Source organism: Macrosteles quadrilineatus, unplaced genomic scaffold (assembly GCF_028750875.1).
Source record: "Macrosteles quadrilineatus isolate MER2022 unplaced genomic scaffold, UCM_ALF_1.0 Scaffold_2__2_contigs__length_208266976, whole genome shotgun sequence".
In the NCBI taxonomy this organism is placed as follows: Eukaryota; Metazoa; Arthropoda; class Insecta; order Hemiptera; family Cicadellidae; genus Macrosteles; species Macrosteles quadrilineatus.
In genome coordinates this window covers 124993315-125015904 of record NW_026542595.1, presented here as the reverse complement: position 1 = coordinate 125015904, position 22590 = coordinate 124993315, and the positions used below count along the sequence as shown (strand labels likewise).

Sequence of the window (22590 nt, the reverse complement as noted above, 5' to 3'; positions counted from 1 at the left end):
AAGGCTGCATAGCAGAGATATACTAACGCAGATAATGCATACGAATAATATGCCAATTTAATTTTCTTAGCTTTTAGATAACAAAAATTAATGATTAAACATTTTGGAACAAATATATCCATTAACTTACTGTATTCATCATTAATTTAATTTAATGATTGAATTAATCATTAAAAGTTGTGTGTACAGTTTCACGTACAACAATGTGTAAAATTTAAAAAAAAACTACGATTTCAATTAAAACGTGAAAAAAAACGAAAAAAGTGTGGTTACGTACATCAAAATTGAAAGTACAAATTTTATTAGTGATGTAAAGAGTACCAGTATTTTTTGTTTTTGTATTCCCGGATGTATATACGATATGCTTAATAATTCATCACGTCAATATTATAATAATAGTTTTAATATGTAGGTAATCGAGCACAAAATATCTTTATAGCATGCATCTTATAGAAAACAGCATAGGACCTTATTTCCACTGATTAACAAATATTTACATATATAAAATAAATATAAAAACATTTAATCTTATCTTAAGCATATCATGTGTGTAGTATGGTTAATTTACTTTTTAACAGTAATAAAGTAGAGGTAGGACAATTCTTAATTCTTTTAAATGTTGTTATCTCGGTAAAATCAAAAAATTTGTACAAAAAACATTTTTTTAATTAAGTAGTACAAAAATAAAAGCAATATAAAAGCCAAAAAAGTGAAATCAACGTTTAGTGAGCTTAGTTTTAACGGTGTAGTAATTTATAACAATTCCATGGACACTATCCAAGTAGGTCGAGTTGTTTAAAAACGGTATACATTTTTATCATAGTAAAATTTGTTTTTTGAATCTTCTCTGCAAAAAAAATTTAACACAATTTTTTTAAATTCATATATTTGATAAATAATATTTTATTCCAAGAAACTGGTAAAATATTCTACATTAAATTAGCTTTTATAATCGGTACGCAGAACGTTTGTAAAGCAAGCAGCTCTTAAATGCGCCAAAATTCAAAAATATCTTCAAAATATGAAGTTGAAATTTTTTTTAAATATTTGTAAGCACACGTTTTATTTTAAAATAAAAAGTCAATATTTTGTTTTTAGAAGTACTTGTAACTGTACGTTGTATTTTACACTGAGTAGAATAAAATTCGATTTAATTCTTGACAACGCTACAGAAACCCCGTATTCAGACACAGAATGATTTTTAATTAGCAATTTGTTTATTTATTTGTTTTCAATTCAGTTTTTACAGGTTTGATAGAAATTGAATAACGTGAAGAGAGGAGACGTATGGAGCGGGATCTCAGTCTTTCTTGCAGTGGAAACAAGAACAGCTCGTCGCAGATTTAAACACCAAATCTCGAGGTCCATCCAGACACATGACTGTCACCTCAACCTGAAAAAATACAATAAATTGTTAAAACATTTAATTGTAGTAATCAGCCCAAAAAGGAACTTTTGTGGCGAATAGTGAACGATGATTATCATTAAGTTGCAAATAATCACACCTAGCTTCTTGGTTTTGATAAATAAATATTTTTCCATCGTCTAGAGATTTTCTTTTAATTTCTTAATTTTTTCTTCAGTTTTTAAAATTGATTTACAGTATGCTCTCAGATCCTGTGATAAAATAGTAAATCCTTCTGTGAAAGAGTGCTCCTGGTTAGAAAAACTACAACTTCGTTTCTTCTGGAATGTAGATACGCAGACAACACCACCCATTAGTCTACAATAATTTAGAATATTTCACATTCTGTTTGTGATGTTTGGTATTTTTTGTTTATTTTGCCCAGGAAAATGTAGATGATTTAAAATCTATGTAATCACCTGTAAAAATGGAAAATGTTATTACAAGAAAATGTCATTTTAGACTTGTAGCACTTTTGGACACTTCAATCCAATGATGAAGCCAATATTATTTCGCTGAGCTATACGATTCTTATTATTTACCTAGTGGGTCTCAAGTTTATCGATTGTATAACCAAAAAACTAGCACTACAGATATATTGATCATACCTAAATATCCATTCATAATTGTAAATATATATTGGTTTTGGAATTTTTGAAACCACGTATAACACGTATCCTTTTAATAAAGAACTTATTGGTCTCATACAGTTTTTTTTACAACTATTTATTACACCTTGTTTAGTAGAACTGTAAAAGAATTTATGATGTTTCATTTATTTTTCATATTCATTTATGTTTCATAGCAAAACACAATTAATTTTTACTATGACCTATATTTTTTCATCTTAATGGTGAAGAACAAAATATATTACATTGACAACATTACGAACAACCTTCATACACTTAGATTTATAAACTAAACAACAACAATAACTGTATAAATTATTAACATGACTGAAAAAAATATTTAACTCTATTTAAATGTGACTTTTATACCCGTTTCACCGATTTGGTCTATTACTCTAACTCATGATTAAAATGAGAAATTACGAAATGAGAACAAATTAAGAAATTACTGATTTAACACTTATTTAAATACAAACCAGCAAGCAATCTCAAATTTGTCCCTTTTCATTGTTATACTTGTTTTTCTTTCTTCCATTTTCTCATTCAAGGGAAATCGTATAATATTCCACAAGCTAGAAACGTGAGAGGCCCGACGAAGGTGATTCATGATGTGCTAATGAGAGTCATTCTTGTGGTTTTAACGAGAACACACTTCTACTTTTTACGTTACATCTTTGGTCTATCTTAACAAACAGCTGCAATCTTCATAGTTAGTTATTGTGTTCATAACCTGTTGATTTCGTCGAATAGGTGTTTTTGTTATAGTTGAACAAATTGTCCTCCTGATTAATAAATATAAAAACATCTTAAAAGATTTTCATACGAGCATTATTTTCCTGTTTTGTTATTGATCTCTTTTTGCGGTTCGTTTTATTTAGTGTGAGTAACCTATTGTGTGAACAGTATAATTTCTATAGTTAGAAAAACATATGTCATTAGAAATTTCGTTTTGTAAACTTCTCCTGCCTTATAAAAATGTTGTAAAATCTACCACAGTAGGAGGTAAACATATGCTATGTACTGCTGATAAAGGGTATGAAGTTTGTAGGATGAAGAGGGTGGTATTAATGTTTGCCTCAATAAATAAACAATTTCATTGCATTATCTGGTAAATAAAGAACTAGTAATCATACTAATAAATAATTGTACCTTATTGTGAGGTATTACAATAAGCTGAGCTCTTACTGTATTAGCCTGCTTTTGCAGTCTTGTTGCATTTTAAGTACGAAATCTATCATTGTTTGATTCACTGTACAATAATTTCTCACATTTTAAAAAATAATTGGCCTCAACAATTTATTTTGTAAACTTCTTCTACTTAAAACACATCTTTTAGAATCTACCTCAGTAAAAGACAGAAATATACCCTACTGATAAAATGCGTACTGCGTTGACAATCATTAATTTCATAGAAACGTTTTCTAAATACAACAATACAGTATCATAAATGTATATTTGAAAAGTAGATGGGTATTTACTATGCATCCGGAAAGGGTGATTGACAGTAATATCACTTGAACCGATCTCAGTGTTATCTGAGACTAAAGATGCCGAAATCGTTTCCAGCTTTTCATCTTGTAACACATGAGAAGACTTATAACATTTTCTTAAGGGCTGAACAACCAAAGGGTTTTCTTAAGGGTTTATATTGCTACTTTAGGAATGTGGTTTTCGAAGTCTTGCTGGATATTTGGAATAAACGAAAAGTGTGTAAACTATTTAAGACTGCAATGCAAACAAATCCTACAAATATGAGAATTGTTTACGTAAGGTAAAAGAGATTAAAATGTATTTGATCATGCAGTAATTTCTGGAACATTATCATATTGCTTGAGGATCTGAGTATGGCTCTTGCTTAAAAAATTACAATAAAACATTAAATAAAACTTGATACATACGTTTATAGTTCAACCCTACTTCTAATAAATAACATATAACTTAATAAAATTATAACAAAAAATATAATATGCGAAATTTAATTAACAAAAATAATAACTAGTACGAATACATGTAGTAAATATAACTACAATAATAATATTAATACAATAAAATAAATAAAACAAAAATAATAATTAAAAAAATTAAAATAATACAATAATAAATGTAGTGATTAAGTTTAATAAAGGTCCAGAAAGTAAATAAAAGAAATTTCTCATAACACTTAAAACATATATTTACGCTTATACTGTTACTCACAAGACGGTAAATATACAAAAAAAGATGGTAAGTGGTGATCGATTTCGATTGGACACTCCAATCATTATCAGACCCAATAGGTGAATGATTTGCCTCATACATATTGAACAGTATAAGCGTAAATATATGTTTTAAGTGTTATAAGACGTTTTATTTATTATACTTTCCGTAAATTTAATAACACGTACAATGCTGATCAAGAAGTTATTTAGTAAAGGTCTTAACACAATTCTATTATAAGTAACAGTTCGATTTAGGCATACAAAAATGGCTTATGTTTAGCAAGTTCTTAAACGTTATGATATTTTTTCACCTGAAAAACTATTGTTACATGCCTCGTACACGTTTTCCCCTGAACTAACAGCATCTTTATTGGTTTGATTTACACTTATACCGGTTTGTTTTGGAGCTTGGCTAACAACTGATCTCAACTTAACCAAATCAAATTGTCAACTCTAGTGTTCACTCTAGGGGAACACGCTGGTCTAGTAGGAGAGCGCGGGACTTAAGTCCCCGAAGTCCCGGGTTCAAATCCCACCAATCATCAATGGATATCCAACCGATAATGCCAAAACCCCAATAATTAAGCCTAGCTTGGAGTAATGTGGAAAATAATTCAGGTCCAAGACCTATATAGGAAAAATACTAAATGTTGGTGAACATTGTCAACAATGGGATTAAAGTAGATGATTTCTATGTCTATACTTTGAGGTGTGACAATAATAGGGGTATATTGCAAGCCTATTGAGCTTCTCGGTCTTCAGCCCAAAAGTGACATGTATGATCACTACCATGTCCACAAACATCGTAAGGTTTGGACCGTTCCCTCGGTCACATACTCACGTCCTCAGTGTCCATGATGTTGCAACATTGACCGATGCTTGTGATTGGCTGATGGGGGTTGACCAGTGCAGTTTCCAGAGAAGAAGGGATGCTCCACGACTCGCAGAAACCTCGACAAGCGTTCGTCGTCATCGAGAACTCTACACACTCGGGGATGTTGATCCTTCTTGTGTGACCTACAACAGATAAGTGAGTGGTATTTTATAGTGGTATTAAGAATTGGGAGGTTGATTTAAACTTATTGTGTCACAAATACACTAAAAGGTTTAGCAGAGGTTGTGTATAGGTGTAGTAGATTATCGAGATACCTCTATTATGTCCACCATTGAAATCAGTAGATGATATACCATGTTTATATATGAATGGTTAATGATAAGGGATGGGTAAATAACGTTTTGATGATAAAAAAGAACTTCAGTTCCACCTCACTATCTAAATGTAGACATTCGTATCTAAAGGTGAGTAGTTTAACCATTTTACTACCCATTAATGGCCCAAAATGGCTTAAATATTAATATTATCAAAGCCAATGCCTAAAGTGAAATAAGTTAGAATACACAAAAAAATCGCTCTATTTTCATACTAATTAAGTTATTTTAGTGGGAAGACGAAATAAGAAATCGAATTTAAAAATGGATACTAAAAGAGTAACAGGGGCTTTTCTTGAAAAAATCCTTTATTTAGGCAACGTTAGGGCTAAATGGCCCTTTCTTACAATTAACCTGACTTCCTTGGTAATACGCAAGCAAAATTCACTTTTCCTTCCCTAATCAGACGATCTACTAATAGTAATCACATTACGATTGCTAAGTAGCATTGAATGAGTTTTTCCCTTACCTACTTTATGACAGCCAGGCCTCTCCCAGTCGGCAGCTACGCTCACACACACTCCACACCACAGAAACACCACCGGCCATAACAGCTCTTTCTGCAACAAAAACAAACTCTGACAAGGCTAAAACCAACCATGTTTGTATCTAAGCTCTTTTAAAATGAATAAAAAATAAAAGTGTGTAAGAGTTTTTCTGGTATTCCAGCTTTTTATAACAACTTTTTTCACTATACATATCCTATTTTACTAAACTATCCGTTAGAATTTTGTCTACCCCTAAACATTTCATAAAATATATATTCCTAAGGTTTGTCATCGGGTAGACCATTGTAAATTAATATTGCTATAATTATAAACAAACTTACAGCTCTAACCGTATCGATAGAGATTTCATCACAGCCTACTGCTTTGGACTTTATATTTTTCATCACTATTTAGATAGTTTCTTCAATGAAAGCTCTATTTTGTCATTTTGTGTATTAACCATAGAGTGTCGCTTAATATCATAAATCCAGGACCTATATCTGCAAAATATTGGCTTACTTCGTTAACAAAAAATACCTCGGAGTCAATAATCAATAGTGTTTTTGAACAATTTGTATTTTAACATGTAGCCTAACACGATAAGGTTTTGAAGAATGCATTTAGGTGGTCAACGGAGGTTGTGTCTAAATATAAAATTAGAGTCAATTACAGTATACTTTGATAAGGATCTTATTTCCATCTAATATCCCACATTACCAACTACAATAACTAGCTGTTACCCAAGGGCTTCACCCCGTTTGACATCATAAGTATTAATAAAACTATCGATAGATTGACTGTTAGTGATTAGTTAAGTTAAGCTGAAATAAATAGAACAGAATACAGTAATAGAAACAAATAATCTCACCTGATTTTAATAAGCTAATAAATTGAAAGAATAACAAACAAATAAGTACAGTTGGGTTTTTTGTCAACATTAGGTATATGGAAAGTTCCTTTAAAAAGCAATTACGACCTTAAAAGGCAATTAATGTAATTTTAAATTTGTTTAAATAGACCTTTGGATCACTTTTACCACTTTAACTCCACCCAAAACTACTATTGTTGTAATGATTTTTCTGTAAAATTAATACTCTAAAACTATTAAAGGAATACGATCGCATTGCCAGCATTATATGACCACTCATATGATCATCGTTCATTGACATCTGGCAATATAGAGGCAAACACATGGTAACCAATATTTGTATTAGCTTTCCCGGTGACAAATATTTGTATCACTCCACGCGAGCAAGGGTAGTTGTGTGTATCAACAGTCAAGCTATTTATTATTTGCGATGTAAGCTTTTGTTGTTTTCTTTGACCCAATGCTTTAACTCAGAAAGAAAAATACCCCCGCTACAGCAAACCTACATATACTAAGCGATTTTCTTTTACTTAGTTGGATTATCACTAAAATATTCCCTTAATTGTCGGATTTATTACCTATTGAATTTAATTAGTACTTAGGTCTGCTGCTACAGGAAAGTTGAAAAGTGAGTTTTTTTATTGAAATGTTGATAGTTTAGCTTAAAATAAACAAATATGACAATTTCATAAAGATGTATACCTAAACAGTTTATATTATATATTTATTTATTCTCCGTAAAAATATCAAAACTATTTTATTTGAAAATTTAAAAATTTAGGAAATTTGCTAAAACTATTTTTTTTTTTAATCATGTTGAATGATGAGTGATGAATAGATTTAATGTTAATTTTCAACAACACAGATATTTTCCTGCAAGTAGGATTATAATAATATTCAAGCTTTGCAAAACATATAACGTGATATTGAATATACAAATTTTAAAAATTTTAAAATTAAAGAAAAAGATTTTAAAATTTAAATTTTTTAATTTTAAAATTTAAATATAAAATTAGAGCCAACTAAGTATATATTTTGCCATTGTGATTTTTCCTATACTATTTACTGCAATTTGTATCAAAATATATTAAAACGACAAATTGGGAACTCATTTGAATTCCAGTTGTTTTCAACTTTAACTCGAAATTGTATCAGATTTATTATACAAAAAGTTACTGTAGTCCCAGTCCCACGAATTTCACTAGGACTACGTTGTAACAACATTCTTGTATAAAATATTAATTTGAACTATTTCAAGGTAAGTTAGTAATGAAACATAAAGTATGAAAACCGAAAGATGCCATTGAGTATGGATTGTATAATTTTTTTCATTGTTAAAAAAACTAAATTGGTAATTTTTACCCTTAAGTTTTAACATCACTATTAAATAATGTATATCCACTACTTCCCAATGTATGATGAAGTTCAGTTATAAAGAGACCAAACAAACCCAAACAAGTTTTCACATTACATTGTTACAATGGTACAACACTGCAATGTTACAATGTTAACCCAGCATTCAAACCGAGTTGTAACAAATTATGATCCATCTGAAACCCGTAAAGTTATGAAAAAGTCATTACCCAGTTCTTTTATGGGACATTATCTGGTTTATAGACATAAATAGCTGAGCCTAATGATTTCTGGTCACTCAACACCCTAAATGTATTTATTACCAAATTAACTGTTGTACACCAATGGTTAACAATGTTTAGGGTCATGTTTCGATAGTGGTTTCTTCCAAATGTACACATAATTAGTGGATATCAGTTGCTTTATTTTATATAATATTCCAATGAAACTCACACAACAACGGTTTTAACGTACATTTTTCTCCATCTCTGCCCACTTTATTCAATAACTCTAAGTGAAATGGAATATACTGGAGTACAAACGATAAGTCAAATGTTGTGAAACTTTTACTTTGAGGAATTTTACTTTGACTTAATATTTTTGATACTTTTTTTGCAAACCACATAATATTTAAAAGTAGTCTTTTACCACAAACTAAGCAGATCCTTTTTAGTTGTTTGTAATTGTTGATGTCATCAATTTATCTTGAAAGAATTTTACTATACATTGTAAAGAAATATTTTACAAATAGTTGAAACTTAATGCAGCTATGATAGTTAAAGAATCTTATTCTTGTCGAATTGGATAGGTTAAATAAACTTCAGTGGGTATTATTGTATTTCAATAACCGTGTAACTATAATGGATTTTAAATAATGCTATGCATATATTTAACTTTGCAATCATATTACATATTAAAAGATAACATTAGAATTTGTTGTAGCTTTTGCCAACCAGTCTTATATGCCAACTTTCCCATAGTATTAATATTATTGATAAATATGATCTTAAACTCAAGATAACGATAGAAATAGAGGGATTTAGTTTGTAAATGTGTAGAAAATGAACTAAGATAGAAATATTGTATTTGTATTGTTTCAATTTAAGTGTTGCGATATAGTAAGCAACAAAGTTAGGCAAAATATGTAACGGTGTAAAGAATGTCTCTCTTATTTACATTTTTCCAGAATCGCTGGGAAATCCTAATCAAATTCATGCAGATCCTTTTATCGTAGGGATCCTGAATATCTCTTACATATGAAACGTCAGGAAATCAAATCTATCCTCGCTACTTCCCTAATCTTTCCAATAATTATTTGTAAAACAAATACATTTCCGTGACTTTACTAGGGCAATTTCATTGGGAGAGTGCATATGTATTTAAACTTATTTTATAATCTAACAAATAGTCATGCAAGGTCTAAATATCAAGTAATAAATTGTATTATTTGGTTGTACAATTTTACAAACAAAAATGTAAATGAGGATTTTCCCCCTTGAATCTATCTTTTATGTAATTATTTATTCACCTGATGTTTATAATATAAATTAAAACTACATTGTCACAAAATACACGCGGACATACTAATGAATTTTTAGTATCGATGCACATAAATGTAGTAAATAGTATGTTTAAGCACATAAATGACTGATCGGTTATTATATTCATGTATTATTTATCGGTAGAACTTGTATACTACGTTGCCAAACATCTAGAATACGTTTCTTATTGATTGTTTATAGAAATGTGTGCAAAGAAAGATAATGTTCAATGACATCACTCTTAGGAAATGTAATTCATGATAAAATATTAATATGAGATGTAATGCTACTGAAACAAACACAAAAGAGAATGGAAACCTATTTAAGTATACACGACTGCCCACATGTTGGTAAATTACGAATAAACTTCGTTCACTTGAAAAATAGGTATTTTGTGACGGAGCATGATGATAAATATAAAACGTAAAAAAAGTATTTTTTATTGTTAAGTCACATATCCATCAACCATTGAGGGGTGTTTACTTTCCAGAATTATTTCCTGCAAAACCCTTAATTAAAACCGACGATTATAATTTAGTTTGTAGTAAATTAGTAAAAGTGGTCAGTTGGAATTCATTTTTAAAAAATCACTCTTACTAAATTTCCATCGCGGAAGACAAGTTTTGAGACGCAAACGAGCTAATATAATTTCCCTGACGAAATCAGGCGGAGATTTTATCAAACGAATCTTTGCTTCATTAGCAAATTGCTCGATCAATAAACCATTCACCTTATAGGTAATCAAAAGGAATCATTTAGGTGAAGAACCGATTTAAATGTACATTTGGGTTAGAAGTGTTATGTAGGTTCAATGCCCTCACGAGTGAAATAAGGTGCAACTGGGCAAGTTGTCAAGTTGAAAAGTGGCAACTGAGGAGCTAGGGTTCCCACGAATTACCAATGGATTTTACATTAACTAATCAGAACTGAAAACTATATATTCTATGGTACCACATTTAATGTTGTACAACCTATTGAAGTTTTGAATAATATATTGTTTTGTATGATGAGTTGAAAAGCAACCTGATGCTAACCCCCTAATTATTGTCGATAGACTCCTAACGATATCCTATACCCTTGAAAGTCTACATAGCAGGGTTATGTAAATTCACATTATGAGAAAAGAAGAAAAGAATCACACATCATATAAAAGAGTCTGAGAGGTCTCAACAACAGCTGACAGACAAAGAAGAGCCTATGAAACGTCTTAACCATTCATCCATCAACGTCTCAACTGTTCATGAGAATTCAGGGAACATTTCATCGTCTCAATCTTCATTGTCCGAGAGATATCTTCACTGACCACCATTACTTACCACTTAGGTTGGTGGGTGAAGCTCTTTGCTTCCAAAGGTTCATTTATTTCAACTAGTTTATTTTCTGAAACTTTTTTCAGCTAAGTAAAATCGTACGAAAATAATTTTTTGGATGAGCATTCGCACAATTCGGTTAGAGTAAGCCCAAATGTGAGACATCGAATTATTAAAAGTACTAATTTACTTTGTTTAACTGTATCACGTTTTCTTTGGAGTTTCGTGGAAGCAATGTGAAAAATGTTTATGTATATTCAACAAATATGACCTGATGTTCAAAAATAAGCATCGGAATCTTATACAATCTATGCAACTGAATATTGTTTCTAGCATGAGTTGTATGAGGCAATAAATACTTCTATTTAGGATGTACTTATGCGTGGGAAACTACAGTTAATGCCATTTGATTTGATCCAGTCATAAGCAACGAGTACTACCGTAACATTTGTTTCCCGACCCTTGGTGTGGAAATCACTGATCCAGCCAAAAAAGAGTAAACCATGGCATCTACTCGTCAACTACCATACAAAATATAGAGAGGATAAATACCTTGATTAGTATCACACCCTGTAAAAGAGTGATGAATCTTTGTTTTGAAAACTACTCATAAATAACCTCACTTACTAAAAACTACTAATTTAACATCCCAAAACTACTCACTATAACAATCCACATAAAATTTAATTTTATCTTTAATCCAACAAGATTTTATACTAGTAAAGTAAAACCATGGCATTGAAATAAGAAAAGGGCTAAGATAAAGGTGATGTTGAAAATTTTTCAATCTGATAAAATAAATTGGAAACTTTTTATCTTACTATTTTTATCAAAAGTCAAAATGTTTAATGCAATTGGGGTTTAGTGATACTATAACTTGCATCTTACTAACCTATTTTCAACACTAATTTCACCAAACTGGCAAACCAATGGAATTTCTCGATCAAGAACTGAGAAACATGCACGAAGAAAAATCTTATGTAACCTGCGGTTATGTCACAATCTTTGTTCAGAGCTTCGCCATATTATATTGAGCAGAAACTACTTGGCTAAGTAAAACTCAAACTTGAAGTCCACTTCTGAACAAGGTGATCCAGGTCAAATATACCTACGTTCTATTATTATAGAAACAAACACGCACGTATTATGTCTCAGCTGTTCATAAAATTCGCAACGTGATGTCTTTAATAGTTTAATTCATAGGAGTTCTTCAAAAGATATTGTTGTCAATTTCACCCTAGCCTAATGTGAATTCTGGTTTATAATTGCGTTGAAATTACAAGTATTCAATATATTACTCATTCCATAGATTTAAAATTGTGATTAGCACTTACATAACACAAAAAACGTTATCATTCACACATACAATATAATTACTTTTTTTCTAAATTATCTAACAATTCAAAAACTACTATTCTTATACAAGCTATTAATTTAAAACCCAAAGAGGTATATTTAGGTGTACAAAAGAAGAATACACGTCTGACAAAAGATTGCACAAGCGAGCAAAGAGGTACATGGACAATGGCGGTTAAAAGACTTTCTTCTTATTAAATTTGGGAAGAATAAATGTGTTTCTTTAAGGGAGTGAAACAAACCAACCTGTTATTCATTTTACAATGTATTGTTTACAATATATATTACATGTTTGTTTGCACATTTTAATATATTTTTTATTTTAAAATTTTGGAATAAATCTGACTATTGTAAGCAAATATTTTTGTGAAAGTTTACTCATACAAATGGAAATTCGCTTGGCCTGCAGGTTTGCTCCAATGGGGTATCTAATATTTTGTTATTTCAAACAGCCTTTGCCTTAGGTCTACTGTTTTGAACAATGACACAAAATACATCACAAATAGGTCAAATCTAATAATGGTCGGCTAAGATCAATCCCTATCTACCGACAGTTATATCTACCCTCAGAGATGACTATATAAGCAAATACAAATCAGCCCTAAGGTTTATGTCAGTATGTAGTACAGTTAAACTGAAATATTACGCTTATTATTCATGGTTCTTGATTTGTTTGAAGAAGAAAACAGAATTCTTTTAAAGATTTATTTATTTAAAATTACCTCAACATGTCTGGAATTGAGTTAATTATACTACAATGGGCTACACAAAGTACCTAAGTGTCTCATCTTTATGATCAACTGAATACAAAGCGAATATTTAAACTGAATATTATAAACTAAAAATATTTATCTAAACTGTCGTCATATTTATCTTACTATTATTATTTATTGTGATTATGGTTGTTATTACTATTGTATTGCTTATTGTTATTATTTATATTTATTATCTTGAACAAATTAATGCGTATTTAAATTATTTTAAAATGTTTATACCGTACATAAATAAATATTTTGCCTAGCATATGCTCATTGTGTTTCTTTTAACGTTACTATTTTATTTCATTCTATTTTACTGACTGATATATTACAAAATACAACGATAGTTCTGTAACTACAGTATTGCTTTTCCTCCCAATTATCACGCACTGTAAAATATACTCTCAAATCCGAGAAAAACTTAAGATATCTATCATTATTCAGGCTTGCCAGACACTTACGTCAAAAAGGGTTTCATAATTTACATTGGTAAATGAATTACAGCATACTCCATTCATCCTAAATCAATACTCAGATGTGCATTTTGAGGGTTACAAAAACTCTCCATAAGGACTTTGGATTTTTCCATTCAACTGGTGTGTTACTTTCATTGAATTTATTTTATTTTGTCATTGTTAGTTTTTTGTTTACTGACCAATATTTTATCATAACAAAACAAGAAAACTGTTACGTGTTTGATGTAATTGATTGCCAAATTGTATTTCCAATGAGCTTAAATTCTCTATTTCGAAGAGCTGTTCTAAATTAAAACATAATGTTCTACTCAAGGACAAGACGGTGGATTCAAGGACAAAATGGTGGTCCTGAGAGAACAATATAGCTAATGCCATCAGTCTGAATCTACCTGATGCTGCGATTTCATTACCCTGGTACTTTATTTCGTTTAGTGTAAATGGAACAGAGACAAATCGTTGTAAGCCTACGATTGTGGTAAATTAAAAAAATACCGGTACTTACAACCAATCATTGTTAGGTATTTTATTATACCTAGAATGAAATATGAATTTTTACAGTCATTTAAATCAGTGAACTATTTCTGGGACACTTTTTGTCAGAATGTTTAACGATGTTTTTGGTTTTTAAATCATTTAAAACACTAAAATAATATTGAAATTATCATTTTCATTGAATGAAAATGACACATGAAATAGCCATAAGTTGTAATTTCTGCGTGAAATATATTGAAAGAAAGCCAAAGTATCCCAGAAAACCAGGGTTTCTAAGGAAATTGCATTAGTGTTTGTACAATCAATTAAAAAGAACCATTTAGGTACAAGTTACATTTGATTTCATCTTGGATTGTATATTGGACTCATTTGGGCTGGACTCATTTGCTTTTACAAAATTTACAAGATTATTAGCCTGTCAGGTGAATGATCTGTCTCTTACGGCTCATTAAACTCATCTGTTTACCAAAATTATTTTGATCCAACGCGAATCTTAAAGATTGTCGATTGGGGCTTAGTGTCAATAGACCGTCAAGACACTTAGTGCATAGAAACTTGGGATTAATGTAAAAATGGAGCTTTTCATTATAACCCAAAGATGTTTAAAATTATGATTAATTTCTTAAAGGGGCTAGTTGCCTCACATAACAGTAATTTGTAATCCTCCTAAAATTCAAATTTCAAAAATCAATTCAAATTTGTAACCCTACTCATTTATTTGTTTAATCGAACATACAAAATTAAAGTTACAACAAATTCAATGACCAGTTCAATACAAACATGATTTTTAAGGACTTTCATCCGTGTTTTGCTGTGGAATGAAAACACAAGAAAGATATTTATGGTTCTTTAATGATATTTAACCTGAGTTAAAGTTGAAAAGGTTACTTTTAAAAACCAGTGGACCGAGTCGGAAGAGATCTTATAAGAGCGAAAATCCAGATATTTACAACGTACAATCACCAAAAAATCCTTAAGTTTTATAGTATGAAATCATGAGGGGCTTATGGGAATAAAATGACTAAAGTATTTTATTTTATCCACTTAAATAAATAAACACAGCATAGTTAGTTGAGCTAATAAACATTAATTTTGTATATTTAACATGTACAGTAAATGCATCACTTGTTAGCTATTTGGTTGCAGTCAGAACTCAAGTTAAATCTCAGCCAACTGGGACACAATGATAAGACATTGGCAAACATATAATCCAAGATTGTTCACAACCACTTAGTCTGGGCACACAATAGTCCAACTCCAGTTGAACGCGCTTGAATGGGTTAAAATACTCAACGTGATACAATATTTTATAAAAAAATTTAAAACCGACTGAGAATTTTTACCACATTAACGAAAAAAATAGAAGATATATATGTACGTGGAATTCAAATTATTTGATAGCATAATCGTTTGAGTGTGAGTACCCGCCTAAAATATGTATCTTATTAATATTATAAATGTGAAAGTTTGTGTGTTTGTTTGTTTGTTTGTTTGTGTGTTTGAAGTTCAATCACGCATAAACCACTGGACGGATTGGGCTGAAATTTGGCATGATGATAGCTTACATTCCCGATTAACATATAGGCATATTCTTATCTCAAAAATCCTTTCGGGCTCCGCCCCAGTGGCTCTGTAATTCCCCATTTTAACCTTATGAGTATTCATATTTAAAGGGAATTAAAGAATTTAGTCAGCTGTTTCAACTAAAAAAGTTGGTTCTATGATATGGAAAAGCATTAAAAAGTTATAAGATTTACCAACAAGGTGCAGCACTATATTTTAATGCATTTATGAAAACAGCTAATTTGAACTAAGCAGCAACAAAAAACTGTGATTCGCATTGAGAACTGTCTAAGTAGGATTGTTTACAGTTATGTTTATGTTTTTCATTTCATGAATAATTTGTGATATTTTGCGAATTGTTGATAATTTATTTTTTTCTATTGTTTAGGTGAAGTGGTAGAACATTATGGCTATGGTAGATGTGTAATACTATAGAATACTGTAAATTTAAAAAAGCAAATTTTATCAAACTGTGTCCTCCCTTATTGCATACGCAAAGCTTGAGTATAACTGCAATAATCCTTTTATACTTATATTCCAACCCCGTACGAAGGACGGGTACTCTGCTAGTTTGAAATATATCAGACTAAGAAGTGTAAATGTTTTTTAATAGCATCAAGATAACCAGTGCAGCCAGTGATGAGTGCTGCACTATTATTTGTAAGAAATGAAGATTGATTTGTGATTTGGAGTAGCCCTGGACAAAAAGCCTAAAGATGTAATTATCAGCTGAATCAATCTGATCTCAAAAATCAACCTCTATAATAAATTCAACTTATTATACTGCATCATCACTTAAAAAATAAACACCTTTTGAACTCTCCCAAAAGTAAACAAATTAGATATAACAATCTGGAACTATATTATCATTGGGACGAAAATAAGAAAAAATATTCGTGCCCAACTAGATATTAAACTAGTGTATAGAGCAATATATTAAGCCATACGATTAGATAACCATGCATCATAAACTGTATGACTCTGGATGTACTAAGCTATATAGGCTACGGTATACAATACATTTTTGGCAAATAATTTAACAAAATTATTCATTTTACTTTTTTTTATTAAGATTTAAGATTTTTGCAGAGTTTAACGCCACAAAACACAGTTAATCATATTTGGCCCACTACAAAATAATACATTTCTAAAGGTTCCTTCAAAAAGTTAATGTTTTAGAGTTTTGTTTATTATAACATCATTAATAATTATATTGATGTATCTGTAATCGTGAAGAAAATATTAAACACGGTAGTTTTTGTAAGCCCTTCATAATCCTTTGTTAACAACCCATTACACCACACCACAACTCTAAATGGTTAAGAGCTGTCAGCTAAAACGACAAGCGGCCTTTCATTAAATGACTTAACTTAATTAATCCCGTCTACACAATAGGTGTTTGTAATGACGTTCAAATAACGGAAGCACAAGGACTACAGATGGAGTACTCAACATTCTGCTTGCCGCTCATTTGTAAATACAAAATAAACTAATTTAGTTTGTTTATTTCGTTATTAGTTATGTTAAAAGATGTTTTACTACATTACTGTTCATCAAGTGTTATTGTGAGCGGAATGAGTTACTTGTAACATAAAGAATTAAAGTTTTTTATTGTGTACTTTAATTTAATTTAGCGAGGTTACCATTAAATGTCATAAAACCATACACTTCTACAATGAACCCCTGATTTTTTGGTATTCCAAACAAATTAAGATAACCTTTTAAATTTATCCTACATTTGTAATTTCTAATTCCCCCTTTTTAGTTAATTTATTTAAAATATTTTGTTAGGGTGGAATATGATTTTATGATTCCTTTACAATGTCTTCTAATTGAGCTAATCTTTTTCTCTTCCCAAAAACAATTGGCCTCAAAACTAGTGTAACTCGTATAATGTTAAAACCTTAACCTTAGCGAACTACAAGAGATAGGCTACATAAATAAATGAAATACAGTCAAAATCGACGATAAATATACACTTATGAAACTTAGAATAATTTCTGTATTTCTAGGTACATGATGTGATTTTTCCCAGCCTTAAGTTACATAATAAACTAAAAACGACACCTTTTCCTACCAAAGCTCTGCATATTTGACTCCGCTTCTTTTAATTAAATATTAATTTCTCATTTGTCATAGTTTCCTGATTTCTTATTGGTCATTGATCAGACTATTTTTCCTGTATGTATAACTGGTAATTTATACCATAAACTAATTTTACTAACTTAAATTCAACTTAAAAGTGGTAATTAATTGCAAAAAGATATTAAACGTACTAGCAAAAATATTGCCTTAATTACTTTTCCGTGAAAAAAGCACAACTTTAATAAACTATTTTATTAAAAAAGTTATGATTACTGAGAATATCATGTTAATTAAAATATAAGGTTAGAATCATTCTTTGAAATAATTGCATAGTGTAAAAACAATAATCAAACGAAGGTAACTAATTAAAAAGAACATTACAAACAATCCAAAACTACAATTAAAACTGAATCTCTTTCTTTGATCATTTTAAATTACAGTATTTCATTTTGACCTTAAGACAAATTTTAAAATGTATTCTATGTATTACTACTAAAATATTAAAGTTAATATCTTAGATATATTGCTCTCCTATATTTACTGCAGTTTTAAAGAGTTTACAATCTTTCGTGCGGCTTTTGTGAAACCGTTACCTGATTAATATTGAGTGTTTATTTATGGAATCAAATGTCCAACGCTACAAAGTCTTAAAGTGATTTTTAAATTATAAAATACTAACAAATGCTTAACAGATAAATAAGTGGGGTACCCATTCCAGCTTGTATGTTTCAATTCAATTGTATGTATGATTCAATTAGTAATAGTTTAGTTTAACCGTTTAACTAAAGGGGAATCTTCAGTTTAAATCTTGATCGTGACAAATGAAAAATTATTTTCCAAATTTTAGTCAAAAGTTTTATTGAATACATGGCTAATTGGACCAACTATTTAATTTCTAACAAATGTGCAATTGGGCCAGTTTTGCCTAGATTAGTATTAAAGTATTTTTCAACCAAAAGGCGTTGACCAGAATTTGGTTATTTGATATTTAAGTTGGTTTTACATATTTCCTGTTTTTTAGAGCACTAAATGACTGATGGATAAGACCCATTTTGGTTATTAAACCGTTGTTAAATAGACTAAACCGTCAGCTAAATTTGGATTATTTAGGAAATATTTACTTTTGTAATTGTTTTCACATCTTTGTTTGTTTGAGGTAAATATTTATGCAACGTGTTAAAAGTGAATGTTAAAATGTAACCTCAACCTCTCATTTTACATTATATATTTTATGTTATCATAATTTCCATGGCAAAGCACTTTTTAATCGTAACAAACAAAACTCGTTTTTTGTTTAAGTAACTAGCTTTATTCTTGTTGAAGTTGTTAAAGAGAAGGATTGAGGATTGACATTTGTGTTTAAGAATTGTAAGAATACCTCAATTTCAACACAAAGTAATGAAAGGTGCAGAATTCAAGCTACTTTAATCTAAGAAAATATTGCATTTGATCTGAACAAGCTATGCAGTTGACAATGTATATTTCAATTGACAGTTTGATTAAATTTGGAATTGGTTTGCCCTTAGGTTACAAACGTTGGTTCAAAGAACTTTGCCTCGTCTTAAATTATTTTATCGTCTGGTTTGTAATTTTCTTGTACAAAGCCAATAAACCATATCTATCAAATAAATGAAATTGTTGGGGGAGCGCGCTGGTCTAGTGGTTAAAGTAGAGGACTTTGGTACCTGGTTCAAATCTCTCCAAATCACCAATGGATTTTATCTAAGTGGTAATGCCGTAACCCCTAGGTCTAGCCTGAAGTAATGTGAAAATCAATACCGGGTTCGTGTCTAGCGTCCTAGGACAAAAAAATTAATGAAATTGTCGGACATTTTACTTAACAGTTTTAGAATTTAGTCTATCGGTATGGTAAAAGTAATTCATTGACTTTAGATACTTAAGTAGGGATCTCATCAGTATACAACTTTAACTAGCGTTTTGTCTCATGGGAGTTATAGTTAGTTGAACTCTTAATCAAGTGTTGATTTTTTCTATAACTTACTTGGAATTCTGGTACCTTACTTTTATCCAATTATATTCCTATAACTTCCTATCCTATTACCATCCTAACCATTTTGATTAATGTTTTCGTCAATGTTGCGCGTTTGTGTGTGAAATGCGTTTTCTTGAATGGTTGGAAATAAAAATCTAGATAATTAAAACTCACTGCTTGGTGAACAAAATATTTTATAGAGTAAAAAACTAACATGAAAAACAATGAAATATACCAAGTGGTTATTAATATATGTTAAACGAAATTATCACGTTGCGGAAATACATTGTTGATTATAAACATTTTGATGTTCAATATTGATTAGTAAGAAATTATAAAAATACGGAAATATAAGGTTTAAGTATTGCGAGTAATTCCACAATTCAATGTTTAGAAAGAAATTAATGCAAACGCCCGACGTTGATGAGCACTTGAAATGAAAAGCTAAGTGAAAAGAAATCAATGCCTGAAAGAAAGAATTTAATTGTGAAAAGAGGTAAAAAATAATTAGCCTTTGTAGCAGAGAAATTCGGAATGTTTTCTAAACTCAATATGTAACTATTGTTTCGTTGAGATCTACAAAGTTCAATTTTTAAAACTAATTAAGTAAATATCTTTGATCACGTAAATAACAAACGTGCAAACTTAAATAAACGCTTGGTCTTTTCCTTGTTTAATATTTCATTAGTTGATTGTTTAGTATAACGAAATGGTTTTCCTGAATGAATACGTTATAAACTCTTTAAACTAGTGTAATTTCATAAACGCAATAATGACAAACTACAATAGTGAAAACAGCTATAGTGACAGAGATATTTTTTTAAACATCACTATGTCCAATATCTCAATAACAGCCTTAGGTCGTTGTTCCTATGAATTATAAACAAACGTCATCTAACTGCTGCTTCACTTTTTGCAATCATTGTAGAACATCTCTAACCGTGGATTTTTCAGTGACATCCTACTCTAGGTTCGAGCCTGGAATGGTTTTCCACATTACTTCAGCCAATGTTTATTGGGGGTACCAAAACACCACAGATAATATCGATTAGCGTTTGGCAAGATTTGAACCCGAGACCTCGAGGACCGAAATCCCGTGCTATACCACTAGTCTAAGGGCTAGTGCTCCCCTTCGACACTATCTTGCCAATAATATTAATACACATTTAAACTAGTTTGTACCTTCATGTGTTTTGAGAATCATGTTAGAGAAAATTTTGCAAATGATATTTGCACAGTAACCTACGTGATTAAAACATTAGTTAGCAAACTTTGCGTGTAGTCTATAAATGCTTGCATATGTGTGTGTCAGAGTAAATTACCATTATTACACATGGATGTTTAAATATTGCGGTTGAACAAAGCAAAATGCAATTATGGTCTTCGTTTATAATGAAACAGCATCTATTATACAGAAAACTTCATTTAATAGCCACGATCTATTTATTGAATTTGAATTAACACCTAATTACTTGATACACGCTATTCAAATGGGAGTTATTGAACCAAATAATTATTCGTGTGCTAAATATTTCAACAGTTTAATTTCATATGCAATCCATATCATCCCTTAACTGATCTTTGCATTGAACCCTACGCACTTTGGTATTCGTATTTCAGCATCACATAAATCCAATCTAAACCTAATCTATGCCATAGAGATTCTATTAAAGTATAACGAAAACACATGTTTTTCATTAACACTTTTATTGTCTAGATTTAACACTGTTTTATGGCCAAAACCGATTAAACGATTAGTTGTTTTTGTTGGTCAACAATAAAATAAATTTACATTTACAAAATATACAGACAATTTCAACGATTATTGATTGGTGTTTCATCCAATCTCGAAGCTTAACGACTGGTCTTTTACCTAAGCACGCCTTTTTTATTACATTATACATTTTTTAACACAAAACTAAGTTCTACGTTTAGCTTAGAATTGGGTTCAAGGCAAGTAAAAATGAAACTTTGCTACATTTAGATTTAAATGTTAACAATATCCATGTACCTTGTATTTAAATAAAAATAATTAAAATTAAAATACAGCGTAGGTATCCTTTAAATAAAATTGAACAAAAATTAAAAATACGCAACTTTGGACAATTATTCTGAACGTATATCTTGTGATTTAAAAACACAAAATTGATCACAAAACATCGCTCAATGACAAAAAAAAACTCTTCTCTACAGTACTCTTCACTATTTTATATGAAACATCTTACATTTAATTAATACTTTAACAAAATCACAGTAATTGTAACTCGCAAAAAAATAACATAACCTACAAAATTTACTTTCAACCACTTTAAAACATCGGAAACTTCGGTATGACGTAAAAACAGCTGACTTACCATGGTCGGCTGCTCGTGGCGGACTTCTGCGATGCATCTAAACCAGTGTTGAGGTTTAAATTGGGGATGAAGTGGTGGGGATGCTTCCCCTCCAAGAGGCGTGGTTTTACCCACCCTCTGACGTAATCATTGTTGTTTCTCCCCCAGCTGTTCTGACGTCATTTCATTGTTGATCCCCAACGCTGCATATTTGAATAACCAGATTTGCTGGCAGTTTCAGTTTATTCTTGCAGCTGTTTTCCATTTTCCCGCCGTGTCTTTTGATTAAGCGATGCGTCCGATGCTGATACCGCCTTTGCGTTCCCGGTTTGCAGATCATGCAGATTTCTGCATTTGAATATGTTATAGCTTTATCTTGTTATAGATGTAATGTTATACTTTGATTTCTGGTTTGATGATTAGTGTCAGAATGGCTTGATTTGTATTGTATCAAATTTGTGAAATTTATTATACCAAAACTTTTTAAGGAGAAAACTCTTAATATGTTATAATTTCCTAAATTTGAACAGAAA

At 30.4% G+C, this 22590-nt stretch overlaps 1 protein-coding gene across 1 annotated transcript; it reads right to left on the bottom strand.

The window, feature by feature from the left end:
- Window positions 1–202: 202 nt before the first annotated feature.
- LOC128986686 (thyrostimulin alpha-2 subunit) lies at window positions 203–22123 on the bottom strand. The gene is made up of 4 exons (XM_054407176.1): window positions 22079–22123; window positions 5911–6001; window positions 5074–5249; window positions 203–1393 (listed from the first exon to the last, which is right to left on the bottom strand). Exons 1-4 carry the CDS (start codon window positions 22079–22081, stop codon window positions 1301–1303), a joined length of 363 nt encoding a protein of 120 aa, XP_054263151.1. The 5' UTR covers window positions 22082–22123; the 3' UTR covers window positions 203–1300.
- Window positions 22124–22590: the final 467 nt, after the last annotated feature.